This window comes from Pelodiscus sinensis, chromosome 1 (genome assembly GCF_052426305.1).
Source record: "Pelodiscus sinensis isolate ZL-2025 chromosome 1, ASM5242630v1, whole genome shotgun sequence".
Lineage (NCBI taxonomy): Eukaryota > Metazoa > Chordata > Testudines > Trionychidae > Pelodiscus > Pelodiscus sinensis.
This window is the reverse complement of record NC_143052.1, coordinates 242087764-242105614: the sequence shown is the minus strand read 5'-3', so window position 1 is coordinate 242105614 and position 17851 is coordinate 242087764. Positions and strand designations below refer to the sequence as shown.

At 41.4% G+C, this 17851-nt stretch overlaps 2 protein-coding genes across 5 annotated transcripts in view; one reads left to right on the top strand and one right to left on the bottom strand.

Moving 5' to 3' along the window:
* The window catches only part of DCUN1D2 (defective in cullin neddylation 1 domain containing 2), a 44499-nt gene extending 30395 nt beyond the window's left edge, over positions 1–14104 (bottom strand). Inside the window, exons 1-4 of one of the 3 annotated variants that reach the window (XM_075918451.2) lie at positions 13943–14104; positions 11194–11235; positions 9919–10135; positions 5175–5343 (exon numbers count right to left, since the gene is read on the bottom strand). In XM_075918451.2, coding sequence (XP_075774566.1) covers positions 5175–5343; positions 9919–10093 — 344 coding nt within the window. In that variant the 5' untranslated portion in view covers positions 10094–10135; positions 11194–11235; positions 13943–14104. Of the gene's footprint in view, positions 1–5174; positions 5344–9918; positions 10136–11193; positions 11236–13511; positions 13699–13942 lie in introns of those variants that run through there. The other 2 variants (XM_075918450.2, XM_075918452.2) reach the window with 2 other exon arrangements.
* Positions 14105–14341: 237 nt separating this feature from the next.
* SLC9D1 (solute carrier family 9 member D1) overlaps positions 14342–17851 on the top strand; it is a 65205-nt gene continuing 61695 nt past the window's right edge. The window contains exon 1 of one of the 2 annotated variants that reach the window (XM_006138936.5): positions 14342–14579. The gene's annotated coding sequence lies outside the window, so the exon portion shown is untranslated. Of the gene's footprint in view, positions 14754–17851 lie in introns of both variants that reach the window. The other variant, XM_006138935.5, reaches the window with a different exon arrangement.

The window sequence follows — 17851 nt, the reverse complement described above, 5'->3', positions numbered from 1 at the left end:
TTGTATATAAAACATATATAAAGCCATTTTAGAAAAGAAGCTTAGAAATATTTATCATAAAGACACAAATGAGCGAAATTATGGTAAGATTCAACTACAGAGTGTCACTTTAATTTTCTTTTAAGGGTTCTGAGGAGAAATAAGGGGCAATGTTATATACAAGCACCAAAATAATACAGACTGAATTAAGTCTGAGACATTTAATCTATAGATCTTTTTTCCGATGCATTTCAGTACCAGAATGAACCATCATCATCTAGTCTGACCTCCTGCATAATAGTCAGTGAAACACCCAACAATCCCCTTATCCAGCCCAGAACTTCTGGCTGAGCTAAGAGCATAGCTTTTAGAAATATGTCCCATTTTGATTTTAAATACTAAGTGAATGACAAACTCCCACATCCCTAGGTAAATTGTTTCAATGGTTGATTACCCCGACTTAAAATTGTACATCTTATTTCTAGTCTGTCTAGCTTCAGCTTCCAGCCCTGGATCCCAAAATGCCTTTGTAGAGTGATGTTATAATGTATGGGAATAAATAAGTTTCCCCAACCGTGTGGCTGTGGATATCATAAATTACACCTTGTTTCTTGTATTTTTTTACTGTTAAGGGTGGCTTCTGTGAGCATGTTTGTTTGTGCATGTGAGTGTTTGCTAGGGATGTTAAATTGCAAGTAATTGACTAACTGAATAGTCAATGGATTTTGCATCGACTATTCAATTAGTTGATAGGGCACCTCCGCCTTTGAAGTGTAGCAGCAGCCTTTAGCACTGTTGCTACACTTCAAAGGCGAAAGTGCCGCATGGAGCCTGGGGTCAGCTGGGGACTCCCCCGTTGACCTTGAGCTCTATGTGGTGCTGCCGCTTTGAAATGCTGTGGCATTTCAGATTGCAGACTAGAGCTGATCAGAAATAAATTAAGGATGTTAAGGACTATTCGACTAGTTGATCCCCTCACCCCAGACAGAGGCAGCAAAGGGGGAAAAAAAGAGGGTACTTCAAAATGGCAGCGCCGCACAGCTGAACCTTGGATGAGCTATGCGGCGCTGCTGCTTTGAAAGGGGCAGTGCCGCACAGCTAATCCCTGAATCAGCTGTGTGGCACTGCTGTGCATGGAGCCCAGAGTCAGTGACCCCGGTCTCCAAAGAGGGCTCCAGCTCCCTGTGGCATTTCAAATGGGCAGCACAGCATGGAGCCTGGGGTCAGCGGGGAACTCTGAGTTCCCTGCTAACCCCAGACTCCATGCTGCGTTGCCACTTTGAAATGCACAAGAGCTCCTGCTGGGGACTCTTGTACATTTTGAAGCAGGCACCAGTGTGTAGTCCGAAGTCAGTGGGACTTCCCACTAGCCTGGGCTACATGCCGAGTTTTGCATTCCTCCTTTGAAATGTACAAGAGCTCCAGCAGAGGCTTTTGTACATTTCAAAGGAGGAATGTGGAAGTGCCTATCGATGGAAATTCCATCGACTAGTCAATTAACTGCAATTTAACATTCTTAAAATAAATCTCTCTTAATTGGTTGAGTTGATGGAGTAATGAACAGTCTTCTATCTTAAACCACCATAATCAAGTAAAATTTAAATATAATTAATTGCATTCCTGCAGAACTGTAATGTTCTATTTCTTTACTATTTTTATTGCTGTTGCACTAAATTTGAGGATTTTTTAATTTACTAAACTACTCACCATTGTCTACGTACACTGTATGGGAATTTGTATTACATGTGAAGCTTGTGAGCAATGTTAACTTTAAACACTTTTCATCCATACTATCACATTCCTCAATCAAAAACAAGGAAAAAGAAGAGTCTACCCCATGACCTGAAGGCTGACAGATTGGTACTAGCAAACCATGATTGAAATACATTTTAGAATTGAGACACTTCTGCTGAAAGACAATAATATTGAGGCACTGCCAGCTGAATTATTTCCTATATGAGGCTGAGTCAGTTGAGGTCAAACTGGGTATTTTTCAGGTAGCAAGGACACAAATCAAAAGATAGATTTTTGAATGTAGCCAATACTATCAATTGAACCTGGAAACAAAGAACAATAGGGGAGTTGGAAGCACATTTTGAATGGAGGAGGGGGAATGGAGAGAAAGCAATTACCATGGTTCCTATTTGCCCGCAGCCCAATCCTGGGTACTGTTCCAGACCATCTGGGTGATGCCTTCACCTCTGCCTGCCCATAGATACACACAATTACTGCCTCCCCACAAGTTGAGGCAGGCCCGGTCCCCAGCCATTCCTTGGAGGGTGATGGCGATGAGGGGGGCTAGCCAGAACCTGATTTCTTGTGGGCTAAGAGTCAATCAAAGAGGGGAGAGAGCAACTGGAGCTAAATGGCATAGAGCAAAATCAGAGGGGAAGCAGAGTGGAGAAGAGACAGAAACATAGATAATTCTCTGCCACCAATACTTTTATTGTGGGAACTGCTGTGATAATTGGGCCTACAAATTTGCCTTAATTCAGAACTCAATATAAAAAGTATAGGAGAGTTCAGAAGATGTCATAACTTATAAAATGGTGGCCAAAAACAATCAGTTCATTTCACTAGTTACATATACCACCTCATTTTAATAAATCAGTAAGTTTTAAATGCAAAATATGTCTTATAAGAAAAAATGTTTGTATGTAGCACATTTAAATAGTTTTATTTTTTAATCATGTTTTTGTCCATTTTAATTTAATCTGAATACTTATTCAAATAGAGGATGACAAATCACAAGTAAAAAATGTATTTCTTATTAATTAGTAAATAAGAAATACATCATTCACTATTTTCCAACAGAATAAAAAAGTGAACATTATGAATCTGAAAAAAGCAAGCTAAGCTATACAACTGCTTAACTAAATGTGCACAGATATATCTTCATCCTTAGCAAAAAACAGCAACAAATTTAGTGAAAAGGCTCTCTTTATAGTTCTAAATCAATTTGTTTTAATAGTTACCAACCAATAAGAACATTCTTTTCCACTTTCATATTGCTAAGGCTTTCATTTTCCAAATGACACCCAAAAGCAATACATATCCTATATTTAATCAAATATGTACTCTTAACACAAAACCTCAACAGTGACTTCATGTGCTTTCATATCAACAGATAAAAACATCTGACTGCCACACATTCTATGCTTATGGGAAATTATTTTGCCTTACTCTAATGAGGTTAATGTTTAGGTTTTGCATTAAAGTGCCAGTTTGAAGCCTAGGCACTTACTTTTATGCAAGTGTGCTGCCAAAACCAGGTACTGAACAGATGATCTCCAAAACTAAAAGCATGCTTGTATTAAAGAGCCAGGCTCTCAAAACTGCCTCAGACTTGCATCTACAAATCTACATATACACAGATGGAATGGGTGACATAGCAAAATGTGTAACAAATTACTGACATGTGAAATGTATGTATTGGCAATTCATGTCACAGCATATAAATCAGTTTTCAAAGCATAAAAAGTAGTCACAGGAATACCAGATTCTATCATTGGTTTGGGGAGAACTGTGGTGTATAGTGGTCAAAAATAGGATTATGAAAACTGGTTTAGTCACTCTGAAGAGCAGTGCATAAGACTGGGTTTTACCAGGTTGGAGACCTAAGTTCTATGCCTGCAATGACTTTGCATAAAGCCTGCTAACCTGAAAGGGAGAGGTAAGAACAAGAATGTTCAGAAATTCTTCCCTATCTCCCAGGCTGGGGTTCATACTTTCAATCAATAATAAGGGAATTTTAAACAGCAGTTAGCAAAGATGAGATCTGAACTCCTGAACTTTCATTTCCATGGATGTGACTGGCATGTTAGGGCACCCCTAAATCAGACAGTCATCGTGGGAAAGGAAAACAAGAAAAGCACATGAGGCTTCGGTGCAATTTTGATAAAACTCAGATGCACACATTACATAAGCGAGCTATAGTCACATTCAGAAATGTAGCTTCTTAAAACCCCTTTGTACTTTTTTTACTACAGTTAGCTTTGCACAGGCAACAGAGTCATGGAAGCATGAGCTGGAGTCTATTTTAGCTTATCTATCTTCAAAATTATCAGCTAACTTTGAGTTGTAGAAATTTCATCTCATTGGAACACTCAACTACTACAGGTTGAACCTCTAGTCTAGCACCCTCAGGATCTGACCAGTGCCAAACAGAGAAATTGCCTCACTATGGAGGTCAATATTGTCTAACAGCAATGCTAACACTTCCACTGCTTACTGGGCTCTTAAAACATTTTAGTGGTAAATTAGAACTAAACAACAGCGAAGAACACAGAGTCAGGACTGGTGGCTCTAAACAAACCTTCTGGGACCACAGGAAACTTGGCTACACTTGTAAGTAGACATCCGGCTAAGTAAAATCATGCTGGACCTGCTAAACAGTAAGAGCTAGGACTACCAAGACTGGTATGCAGCTTCCTCTTATCTTAACTTAAAGCAAAGTCATGGTTTGGTTGTACCAGGAATTCAATTGCTTCTCATAAAATGGAAGAGGAGGAAAGTCTGGCTGGAGGAACTATTATACTGTGGAATGACCACTGGCTGGCAGCACCCAACACCCTTGGCTATCCCGGGGAGCAGCTGCTGGCTGCTGCGTGTCCTCTGCAGGCCCCGGGGGGGGAAGGGAGAAATTGTGTGTGTGTGTGGCTCACACACACACACACTTTCCCCACCCAGGGAGCACCGCTGAGAGGACTGTGGAGACTCCACCCTGCCCCCAGGCTGGGGAAGCACCAGGCCTGCGTGCCCCCCCATCCCAGGGGAAAGTTGGCAGCATGGGTGCATGGCAATGCTGGGTAAGTCTTCTAGTACAAATAAAAGGGAAAAACATGAAGAAAGAAAAATATAAGCCAAAATATATAAGTATTTTCCTACTAGCTATAGAAAGTGAGAAAATGGCAAAAGAAGTAGACAAGTTAGACTTAAGATGAGACATGAAAAAAAGACATTATTAAGATAAATACACAGAACAAGTGAACTAAAAGAGGAAGGTGACAGGGAGAATGTAGACTGGAGAAGGGGAGACAGGAGAGTAAGTTAACAATCAAAATTAAGGTTAGCATAGAGTAAATCCATGGAATACTTTAAAAGTTTGACATCTAACCCAGCTTTCCATTGACTTCAGTGGGAGTTAGTTCAAGCCCTAAAAAGTTTTCAACTACAAAGAAAACGGATACACTCACCCCAACTCTGTCATTCCATCTATAAATTCCTTTTTACTGAATTCACATTGAGTGGCTGCCCTGAACTTCCATGCTATGACCAAGACGCTGATACTGGCAGGATCCAGGCTTAAATCATCACAAAACTGTTGAATTCCATCAATGCCAATTTTATTTTCATCCTGTGGGTCTACAGTAAAAAAATAAAAAAAATAGATTATACTATATACATTAAAAACCCTACTACAGACCAATGACCTGAACAGTTTTGATATGCTGCAGTGCAGAAGTTATTGCAGGAGTACTTCTCAAATCTATTTATTCTTAATTAGGACATCAAATTTAGTCTATTTTAAAAAGTAAGTTAACAGTATTGTCTTCCAAAGACCCCATGCCAATTTTTGTGGGCTTTTTATTCTTCTTAAAACAATGACTATCCCTTAGATATTTTTCCCTTCTCCCCGTTGCTATGTGAAAGACCCACAAAAACAACAGGTGGAACTGTCTTAACTAAGGAGGAAATAAAAACGCACAAGTAGATAAGGCATTTACTAGTTCGAACACTGCAACAGGTGAAAGAGAATCACCAAATGTGGCATACAGATTATTTTTCCTGGTAGTGAGATCTGAGAAGGGAGCCTGAAAGTCAGATTGTTTTGGGGCTTTTTTATACTTGCAGAGTAAGCAAATCAATGGGACACAATATTATTTCCTTATTGCCTAGCACAACAGGCCTCAACTTGGATGAGGCCATTCAGCACCACTGTGACATACATAACTGTTTAATAATAAGTGGTTACGAGCTAGGATAGAACCAAATGTTGTAACTGCCAGTGTCAGTTTATGTCACAAACATATGTATAAACATTTAAATATGGAAAACGAAGTCTAACAAAAATACTAACAAAACCTAAAATAAATCCTTCATGGAAACTGTACTGGATTTTCAATTCATCTGACCCCAAGAAGCAGTTACAATACAAGCATGACAGCTATTTTTCCTTGTTACAAAAAACTAATAGAGTATAATGCAGGATTGTCTTAAAAATGTATTATGGTTACATACACATAAGCAGTATCCTCAAAGTTACCCTTCTACTTTATACTGTAATGTATAGTCTGTACTAAATACATAGAACTGTTTGTCCAAAATTTAGATGTAACAAGTTATAAGTCTTTCTTTAATTACAATAGCTTACTATATCACAGCTACAGTACTATATTTTTATTAAAATTAGGGATGTCAACATGTAGTTGACTACATGATTAACCAATAAGCCTGGACTTATCGGTTAATCCTGTCACCTACATGCAATTCCCCCCTTGCTGCCTCTGGGGAGGCGAGAGCCGGTGCCGGTGAGGATCTCATGGAGCCACCTCCCTTCCCCCTGTGCTGCTGCCTCTGATAGAGAGGTAGCAGTGTGGAGCGTGAGGGGGGTCATGTGGGAGCCGGTACACACAGCAAGCTGGCTTTCATCCTGGCTCCCACCATGCATCAGCTCTCGCAGAACCACCTGCCCCCCCCCCCTTGCTGCCTCCCACAGAGGAAGCATAGGGTGGGGGAGAGTAGGCAGGAGCCAGTGCTCAGGGGAGCTGGCTCAAAAACCAGCTCTCCACGAGCACTGCCTCCTCCCTATTCCCCCCCTGCATTGCTGCCTCTATCAGAGGCAGCAGTACGGAGGGTGAGGTAATAGGGAAGGCTGCCTCTGTCTGCAGTGGGCCCAGGCTCGTTGCAGATGGAGGCTGCCCCGTAAATGCTAGCACAGTCTCTGTCCGCGGAGAGCTCAGGTTCCCTGCTGACAAAGGCTGGTGCTGCAGAGCTCCCCACACAGACCAGCTCTCGCCTGTTGCCCCACTCTGTATCAGAGGCAGCAGTGGAAGGTGGCAGAGGAATCCTGGGGAGTGGGGCTGGGAGCGCACTAGCTGCCAGCCCATCCCTAGGATCTACTGAATAGTTATTAACCACTAACTTTTGATGTAACTACACAATCATTCAATTACACGGTATCTAACATTCCTAATTATAATGCAACTGAAAAATTATTTAAAGTTTGATATTTTGGACAGCTAATTTGTATAGACTTCAACTTTCAATCCTTTCTTTGACCTTTCTCCTGCAATCTGATCATATTGCAGGATCTGGGCCTTAAAATGCAGCTATATTTTAAAATGAGTAGTCCGGTGGCACCTTAGAGACTAACAAATATATACAGTAAAACCTGTGTTATCTGGCACGCTCGGGGATTAGGGCGTTCTGGAATGATCTAAAAATTCCAGTTATCTGAGGGACCCATCAACCTAGGAAAAACCAATGGACAATAATAGTAAAACTCAAATTTTTAATATTGGTAGTTTTGTAGCAGGAGGGAGTTGGTCTCACATTTCTGTTTTGAGTTAAAGATTATTAGTACTTCTTAAATAAAAAATTGTTAAGCCAATCATGGTAAACAGAGCCAGGCCTGAGCACCTGAAGATGTGACAGTATTGTGGCTGGGGGCAATGCTGGATAACAAAGTTTTCTGGTTAACAGAGTGCCGGATAACAAAGGTTTCATTGTGTATAGTATCATGAGCTTTCATGGGCTCATGATACTATATATACACATTTTTGTTAGTCTCTAAGTTGCTACAAGATTACTCATTTTTAAAGTTACAAACTAATACTTCTACCCCTCTGAGAACTGTATTTTAGTATCACTTTAGTTTTTCAGAGGTTTCTGAATTCCTAAAGATTAAAAGCAGCCAATAATCAAATAAGGACTTGATGCAGCAAACAAGTACCACTTGCTTATTTTTCTCCCAGATGTAATTCCATTGAAACTGATGGAATTGAGCACTGGAGGAAAGACTAAAGCTATTTAGTGTATTGCACGGATCAAACTCCAAGAGAATATTTTGATTTGTTAAGTTTTTAAGTTCTTAAAATATTTGCAGTGAAACTGTCTCTCCAGTGAAGTCAGCGGCAACACTCTAATTGGCTTCAAAGTAGACAAGATTCCACTCTCAGTGTTATTATTCACAATATCTGGATAACTGATGGAATAATAAAAATGAACATACATAGATATGATTTTGATGTTAATAATTAAATAAGCAAAAAACATTTCAGAAAGGATAGCACAGTTGGATAACAAAGACGTGTCATCTCACATTTCAAACATGTTATAATCACAAACCCTTTTTAAGGGCTTATAAAGGTATCCACCCTGGATAGGCAGCTAAAGTACAAAGTTTAGTTTCCAGTTAGTAAAAAAAAAAAGTTTAAAAAAATCTAATATGAATAGAAGAGCTTTCTCATGATTAATTTTTCTTTGAAAATGTGTTTAGATTTACATTTTCCCTTACAGCATTTTCAGTCTTGATGCTACAATACTGTGCTGACACATAAAACCAGCAAAACTGATTAGCCTATTTACATTCACCAAAGTGAAATAAAGTAAACAGCACAGATAATGAAAGCTAAATAACACTCTTTAAATTCCTGCAGTATTAAAGTATTGGTAATTGTTCAGAATTTAAATATATTTATTTTAACCTCAGAGTATTTTAAAATTGACAAACAATTAATATTAAAAGTAAAACTAAACCAGACAAGTGGTTTAAGTAAACGTCTACAAATACACACACAAGAAATTTTCTATTTTGCCTGAATCTTTGTGTTTTTCCTACAACTCAACACAACCATATGTTTTTTAAATGAAATTTTGAAGCTCATCTGTGTGTAATATGGTACAAGTCTTGATGATGTTTCAGACTAGCGGAGTTGTTAATATGACAGACACTAATGTATATACAAAGCAATTCTGGCGAGAAGCATAACCATATAGTATGTTTAGAGAGGATTCAGACTAGACAAAAATCTGGTCTAATATCCATTTAAAAAGGTCTAGAGGACGATTTAGATTTAAGCAATAGATAGTAATGATTCGGAGCTGCTTCATTCTATTTAATAAACATTTACATGCATTAATATAAAATATTAACATTTCAAAAGGAGCTCTTACACTGGATCACGTCAATTCTTACACTTCCATGGCCATTTTTTTCCCTTTTATTTTTCCTCTTCGTTTAAACACTACCGTAAAATAAAAAAGAAATGGAAAATAAAACACAACTCCACCTTTAATTCACTTCCTTGTGAGTATGTTTTTCCTAGCATATCTAAACAACAGGTCATCTGACATTATTTATGATGTAATATGCAAGCACAAAGGGTAAATTAAGGATGGAGTTTCAACTTTAATTCTCAGTTTCCTTGCTTGATAGTCATCAGGCCCTCTCTTATAACTGAAAGTGTTCTTATGGCTTAAAATAAAAGATTACCCCCTTTCATCTGAACTATACTTAAGCATTTAACACTGAAGTTACAGACATAATTTTACCATGCAAAGTAACATCACATAACAAAATTCCTTAACAGTCTTTCACGAATAAGAGATCAAATACAATGCATAATATGTTTTTACAAAGCCATGATCATGTCCATAAATAACTGGTTTTAGTCCATTTTTTCTAATATCACATGCAATCCTTCCTATTTTTAAGGTGCTTTACCCTTTAGAAAACAAATTTCTGGACTTCTGTGGTTAACATTATAAGACATGCAAGAAGGAAAAAAGAGAGCCTTCCAGTGAACCTATTATTACAGCAACATATAGACAATTAAAAGTAGTACATTGCATTAGCAGTCTTAGAAGATGTTATCAGTGGCAAAAATGTAAAGCAGAAATGTATTTCAAATGACATAGATAAAAAATGATCCTTACCTTTGTACCTGTAATACAATTGCTCTAATTTCTTTCTGTCTACTGAATTTTTCATGGATTCTTTGTAGTACAAGTCTGGGTTCTGGAAGTAGTTGTCTGTTGCCACTTCTAGTTTCCACTCATTCTGCATTAAGCAATATATAGCAGTCCTTTCACCAGCCTGGGTAAATGCCATAAACTGGCGGACCTTGTCCTTCTGAGACGATTTAAGCTTATGCTTTGGGATGCAAAAGAAGCAGGAAAGCCAATGAAGCTAATCCAGAAGTTTGTTTCAGCATTCTATTACTAATGCCTATCTTTTAAAAGGGTTTAGTTTTCTTGGAGTGTGACAACTTTCACTTCAGAATTAAAGGAAGCCAAAGCCTTGCTCTTCTGCAGTTAAATAGACAGCACTTCTGGAAATTGAAATAACAGCATCTATATGTACATTTTAACAGCATATATTCTGGTAACAATAAATTCAAATGTGTGTTCCTACTCAGGTGCAAAAATTGTTTGATATTTCCCATTAAATTCAGAATTATTTGGTTAAAAACTCTTTAAAATACTACTGTTATGACAATTGGGTCTATTTGCTGAAAATAATTTTACTTTTAATGATAAAATAAGTTTCAAAGGCACAAATCATACAAAAATGAAAGTCAGTAAATAAAGGCCTTTAGAAATATCTGAATTGTTTAACAGTTGGCTTAATTTTTTTCACAATTTCTAGTGCTACTGAACAATAATGTTTTCTGGGTAATTATTTAAGTTAGTTAAAGTTACAAAACACTTCTCAATTTTAATACTGGGAACTGTGTTTAACACTGTCATTTTCAGAAAAAGTGATCTTGAAAACAAAACTAATAAAGCAGCCAAGCAAGAGATTCAGTCAATATTATGAGTTTACAAAAGGTTTGTGAATCTAATCAAAGCTTTAATATGTTCTGAGAAGAGGTGTTTATATTAACGTAACTGATTACTTTGTTATTCAGTAGAATAAAGTTTGATAGGAACCATGAAATGTTTTTCTCAATGGCAATGAGTTACTGCAAACCATAGCTCTATAACATCTCAGAGAATTTCTGGAGAATACAGGAGTGGGGAAAAGAGATTTTAAATAGAGAAAAAAAATCTGCTACCAATATATTTTACCATTATTGTCTGCATAAAATAGCTTATTAAAAATCAAACTGTGGGTTTCAAGACATCTCTTTTATTTATCATAGGTAGTACAAGTTATATTTCTGGGTAGATAAGTAAGTTATCTGGGTAAACACTTCAAAATTTACTCACCCTGTATTTAAGCCAACATCAGAAGCACTGATTTGCTGATACCTGATTATTAGAACAAGCTTTTATAATGTATTCTACTGCACAGCACTCTGTTCAATGTGACACTACAGTCTAAATATAGATACATCTTCTACTCCACCCTTATCTTTTTTACACACTCTAGATACAGTCATATTAAAAGATTATTACAGATGGTCACATAAGACAAGAAGTGCATCATGTGCACAAATTACAGCCTTCAGTCTTTTCTTTCTTCCTTTCATTAAGTTATTTTCTAAATACTGAAAAAATACAGAATATCCATAAAATGAGAACATCCTTAATTATAGCCAGAGATAACTGCAATTGATTTTGCTAATGTTAAATGATCTTAGGTGTTTCACTACAAGAGATAGTGCACATCTATTTATACTTTGAAAAATCCTAAATTTTCCTGGAAGTGGAAATATATTAAATCTTTCTACAATAAAATCTTGAACATTTAAACAAGAGTCTAAGTTACAATTAATTTAGTGTTGGGTCACTTCATAATAGGAATCTGTGATAAAAACCATGATAACTAAAACTTTTTAGAGACAATGTGGGTGAGGTAATATCTTTTCTTGGAGCAACTTCTGGTGGTGAAAGATACAAGCTTTCACCACCATAAGTTGGTCCAAGAAAAGATATTACTTCAGCTACCTTGTGTGTCTAATATCCTGGGACAACATGGGTGCAACACAGCAAATTAAAAGTTTAATCTTTTTATTTTATAGCTAGATATGAGTGTATATGTATAAATAAATGGTCTACAAACTTCAAGTAACCTATGTCTCTTTTCTGCTCCAAAAGAACAGAGGTGGAAAATATTCAATTAATCTTTCTGCCAATGCATAATTGTTCTCCAAAATACAATCAAGTCTTATTTCAATTATGTACATGAACAATTCTTTATTTAAAAATAAAAGATGTATAGAAATATTTTTCTAGCATGTCTTCTTTCTTAATGACTGCAAAATAGTGTGTATATTTTGCAATAAGACATAATGGGGTGACATTATGTACTCTAACATGAAAACTACAATCTGTCACATCACCAACGTTCTAAAAATTGTTAAAACAGATGTTGCAAAAAGAGGCAAGGCCTAATCTGGACTCTGTCCAAAATATCTTTGATCACCTTTGAATTCATTGTAAACTCATCTTACTTTACTGAGCTTTCCAATTATGCACTCCCACAGACATGATGGCCTTGGAATTAGGGATATTAAATAGCAGTTAGGAAGCTAATCAAGTATCCGATGGAATTTCCATTGACTATTTGATTAGTCGATATGGGGGTTCACTGTGGCTCTCCTTTTTAGATGTAATAAGAGCCATCAGGCTCCTACTACATTTAAAAAGCAGAGGTGCAGGGTCCGGGACTTGGAGCCAGAGCTGCTCAGTCAGGGCTTACACCATTTTCCCCATGCTGTGCCTCTGTCTTCCCTGCCCCGCACAGAGATGGTGCTGGGGGGAACTGGCTTTTAAGACAGCTCCCACTCCCCCTGCCTTGCTGCCTCTGATACAGAGGCAATTTGTGTGTGTGGGGGGGGGGGGGAGGAGGTATGACTAGTCAAGTGATGACTTGACTACTGAATAAGCCTAGGCTTATTGGGTAGTCAACTAGTTGCTTACATTGCTACTTGGAATATTGCTCAGTAGGACACAAACTTGCTTTCTTTTGCATGAATGTATATCCACCCTATACCAAGTCAATTGTTTATTCCAAAAAACAATCTAGATATGCATTTCTATTTTGGCAAATGACTGTATCATCTAGGAGCCCAAATACAATTTAAGTTTTAACGTTATCCTGATAGGACAATATTTTCCACACCACCACAGTGGATTTCTACTAGCTAGGCTGACTTTTTTTGGAGACTAGGGGGCAAGTTTTCTTCCAGCCCACCAAACTACTGCAGCCACTTTTTTGAGGAAAGTGACAATATGCTTCTTTGAGAGCAATTTAGAGAGTCACGGTTGTGATTTCACAGTTCGGGGTGAAAGAGAATTTCAACGCTATGGATGATTTTTCATGCTCGGCTAACTTTCTTTCCTTACAAAACAACAACACAGAGCACGTCAGTGAGGAACGCGGGTGGCGGAACCTCTTCAAGTGATGGGGGGAGGGTGGGGGAAGAGGGCTGTTGCTCTGGAGCTTCCTAAACTACCTTCCCCAAGCTCAGCACAGACACGTGCAGCACAAGCGCAAGACGCCCCGTCGCCCCCCAGCAGGGACCAGGGCGCTCCTCGCTTCTGCCCGGGCCCCGCACCCCTTCCCACCCTGTCCCGCACACCTGTGCAGCCCAACTCCGTTGGGGGCGGCAGCCCGGCCCAGGCCAGCCCCCATGCCCGAAGACCGACCCCGGCGCAAGGGGAGGGACTCGGCTCCAGCCACCTGCCCTGGGAGCCTAAAGCCCAAAAAAGGGCAGGTTGGTGCCGCCGCCGCCAGGCTCCGCTCTCAAAATACCTACAGCCTCGCTCCACCCACCCCCTCCCGGCCCGGCGCCTCTCGCCGCGGGCCCGGCCCCCGAGACCCTCTCTGCCCCCCCACGGGGCCCCCTTTCCCCTCGCCGCGCCCCGGTCGCTCCCGTCCCCCGCCCGGTGACCTTCCCTCCGACGACCCCGGCGGCGGCGGCGGCAGACACCGCTCTGCGGGCGCAGCCCCTCTGGGCAGGGCCGCTGCGCAGGGATGGGGGGGGGGGCTGCGGGGCATTTCCCCACCTACCATCTTGTCACCGGCGCTTTGACCAACTTCACTGCCCAGCGCCGCCGCCTCCTGCGCAGGCGCGCCCCGGCTCGCCTCAGCCACCTATCGCCGAGCGCGCTGGGCAGCGAGCGGGCCCTGGGCCCCGGCCGCCGATCTGGGAGCAGCAGTCCCCGCCTCGCCGCCGCGCCACAGGCACGGGAGGGTCAGAGCCCCACGGGAGGCGCCCAGGGGACTACATCTCCCATGATGCTTCGGGACGGACGAGCTTTCGGGCTGGTACCCGCCGTGCATTGCGCCGGCGAGCTGGGACTACATCTCCCAGAGCGCACTGCGCGAACAATAGGGACGGTGGTTTACGGGCAAGGGCTACCGAAAAACTACAAATCCCATGTGACATGACGCTTAAAGGAGCCGCGTCCTCACTCAGCTCCCGGCGCGAAGCGAGACAGCGGCTTGGCAGCCGGCGTGGGTTGTTTCTCACCAGGGGGCCGTTGAGGCGGTTGATCGGACGCCCAATAGGAGCAGGGGTAACGGCACGCGGCGCCACTGCTTTGGGCCGGCCCCGCCTGCGGCTCTATGAACCGGGCAGCTGGAGGCAGCGGCAGCCGGAACCTAGAGCGGCCACCTCGCCCCAGCCCGCGGCCACCGCACCGAGGTAGGAGCGGGCCGGTTCTCCCTGCGCCGGGGAGGCTTGGCCGCTGCGGGAGGTTCGTCGCTCGCCAGTGAGAGCGAAAACGGGGCTGTTGGGCCGGGCAGCCCCGCCCTGGAGAGACCCGGACACGCACGGCCCAGCTTGCCCCGGGCAGCGCCCCGCCCCAGAGTGACCGAGGTATGCACTGCACAGCCCCCCCCCCCCCCCCCCCAGCCTGGGAGAAGCGCCGCTCCCCACAGCACCCTCAATGATTTAACTGAAAAGCAACGGACAGTCCTGCACCAGACTAACAAGCCATGTAGCTGGTGTCATGAGCTTCCCTGAGCACAACCCGCTGCACACACACAGCGCCCAACATGCACTGCCCACAGGGTGCGAATCACAGCTACACACGCACCCTCCCCACCCCCACCCCCAGAGAGCGACAGTGGGGTGCCCAGGTGTCCACACTAGGGCTATGCCTAGACTACAGAGGTTAAAACAAATGGCCTTTTTTCAAAAAAAAACTTCACCTGCGTCTAGACTGTTGTTGCGTTCTTTTGAAATTAAATCGAAAGAATGCCCTGGCTTTTCTGACAACCTAATTTTACAAGGAAGAACGCTTTTTTTCCAAAGAGCTCTTTCAAAAAAAGGCATTTTTGAACGTAAACAGGGCTTTTTCAGATTGCCTGGGTGCTCTCTTTCGAAAAAGGGGATCGCTTTTTCGAAAATCTTGTGGCTGTCTAGACGATCTCTTTTGAAAGAGGCTTGTAGTCTAGTCGTACCCTAGGGATGTAATCAGATAATGATTTACATGGTTAATGTTACTGCATTCAATTGAATGCAGGCTAATTTGGCTATGACACATCAGGAAAGAGATCTTGGAGTTATCGTGGATAGTTCTCTGAAAACTTCCACACAGTGTGCAGCAGCGGTCGAAAAGGCAAATAGGATGCTAGGAATTATTAAGAAAGGGATAGAAAATAAGACACAGAATATCTTACTGCCCCTGAATAAAACTATGGTTTGCCCACATCTTGAATACAGTGTACAGATGTGGTCTCCTCACCTCAAAAAGATATTTTGGCCTTGGAAAGGGTTCAGAAAAGGGGCAACTAAAATGATTAGGGGTTTGGAATGGGTCCCATATGAAGAGAGGCTAAAGCGACTGGGACTTTTCAGTTTAGAAAAGAGGAGACTGAGGGGGGATATGATAGAGGTATATAAAATCATGAGTGGTGTGGAGAGGGAGGATAAAGAAAAGTTATTTATTAGTTCCCATAATAGAAGAACTAGAGGACACCAAATGAAATTAATGGGTAGCAGGTTTAAAACTAATAAAAGAAAGTTCTTCTTCACACAGCGTGTAGTCAACCTGTGGAACTCCTTGCCAGAGGAGGCTGTGAAGGCTAGGACTATAACAGAGTTTAAAGAGAAGCTAGATAATTTCACTGTTGGCAGACAGGCTACTGGGCTAGATGGACCTTTGGTCTGACCCAGTACAGCCGTTCTTATGTTCAGGCTCCTACCCCATTCTGCTGCCTTTGTATCAGAGCCTGCAGAGAGACAGCTGGCTCCTGGCATGCATTGGTTCCTGGGGAGTTTGGCTGCTGTCCCATATTGCTGTCTCTTATATAGCGGCAGCTCGGCTGGGCTGTAAGCCAGTGCGTGCCCAGAGCTGGTTTAATAGCTGGCTCCCAGCACCTATTGGCTCTTGGGGAGCGGTAGGAAATTTTCAGCAATCATACAGTTACTCAGTTACCCACTTTTTAACATCCCTAGTTCTCAGAAACACATGCAGTGAGAGACTGTGAGATGCCCAGCTCTAACCCCCATCCCACCAGAACGAAACTGAGAGGCATACCTCTTCTTGCTCCCCACAATAGACTGAGAAGCAGAGCCTTCCACACATACCACTCCCTGCCTTCCAGAGAGTCTGTGAGATGCTCAGCTCCTTCACTCTAGGCAGACCACGAGATGCACAGCTCAGTTCCTTCCTACCATGACACACTCATACCATAGCTCTCGCCCTCCTCCCTGAGACCATTTTTCTATACCTGTTCCGATAAGGAGAAACTGTAGTACTGCATACTTCCCCTCTTCCCCCATCCGGGGAGGTGAAGACAGACATTGTAATTGGAAAACCCTAAACTTTTGCTCATTTCCTTTTCTCCAGATAGAGTAAAATTATATAGAATATGGCAAAATTTCCTTCAGATCTATCCAGAAGGGAAAATTAGTTCTTTTCACATGTACATAAATTGGTGTGTAACAACACCAGACACCTCTGAAATTCGGGTTTAAAATCTATTCCCCAAATGAGATATTTGCTTTGCTACCTATCTTGTGTGCCCCTCCATCTTCTCCAAAATTAATGAGACTCAATACCTTTTTCTCTCTTCAAAAGTTCGCATTCCTCAATGGGATGATTTTTATTGTTCATTCCCATATGGACAACTTAGGCCATCACATTGCAGACACTTATGCACGTGTTTAATTTTATTTTGAGTAGTCTCGTTGGTTAAACATGCAGCCACTGTTGGAGATAGGATGCTGGACTAACTGGACCATATCCAGTATGGTTCTTATATTTTTGACCGAACGTCATCAGTTTCGTATAATTTGGCTGAGATGGTGTAGGATCTTCTTGGCACTACAGAGGGTCTTCTCTGTCCTCCCTAGTCTTTCACTATTTACTTTAAAATAAAACGAGTAATTAAATTCCGCACGATATGCTATAGTTAAGGCATTATAATTGGTTAGGTAAATATTCAAAATTAAGGCAATGCTTTCTTTTTCATATGGCTTAAAATATAGTGTCTCAGTATAGTAAGATTTATAAATTCTGTTGGTAACATTGCAAATAGCTTCTTTCACGCTGACGGCATGAGTACAAAGATTAAGGCAAAAGCACACAACACACAGGCCCCATTGAAGTCCGTTCTGCTGATATTAATAAAATGGAATATTTACCCAATTTCCACTCATATGACAGCACTTTTAATGAGCAACGACAGTCCGGAAATTTAACTACTAAAACATATCAACAGAAGGCTAATATTGACTACTTTTGTTTTGGCTCCCACCCATGGGACACATGTTGAGCCTTGCATAAACCCAAACTGCACTGTGGGCCACACACGGCCCATTGGCCACATGTTGAGTAGCCCTGTTCTAGCTGTTTGCAAATGGATTCTGTAATTATTTGATCCATTATCTTTCCTGGCACAGACATTAAGCTGACTTGTCTGCAGTTTCCAGGGGCTATGTCTAGACTGCAGGCTTCTTTCGAAAGA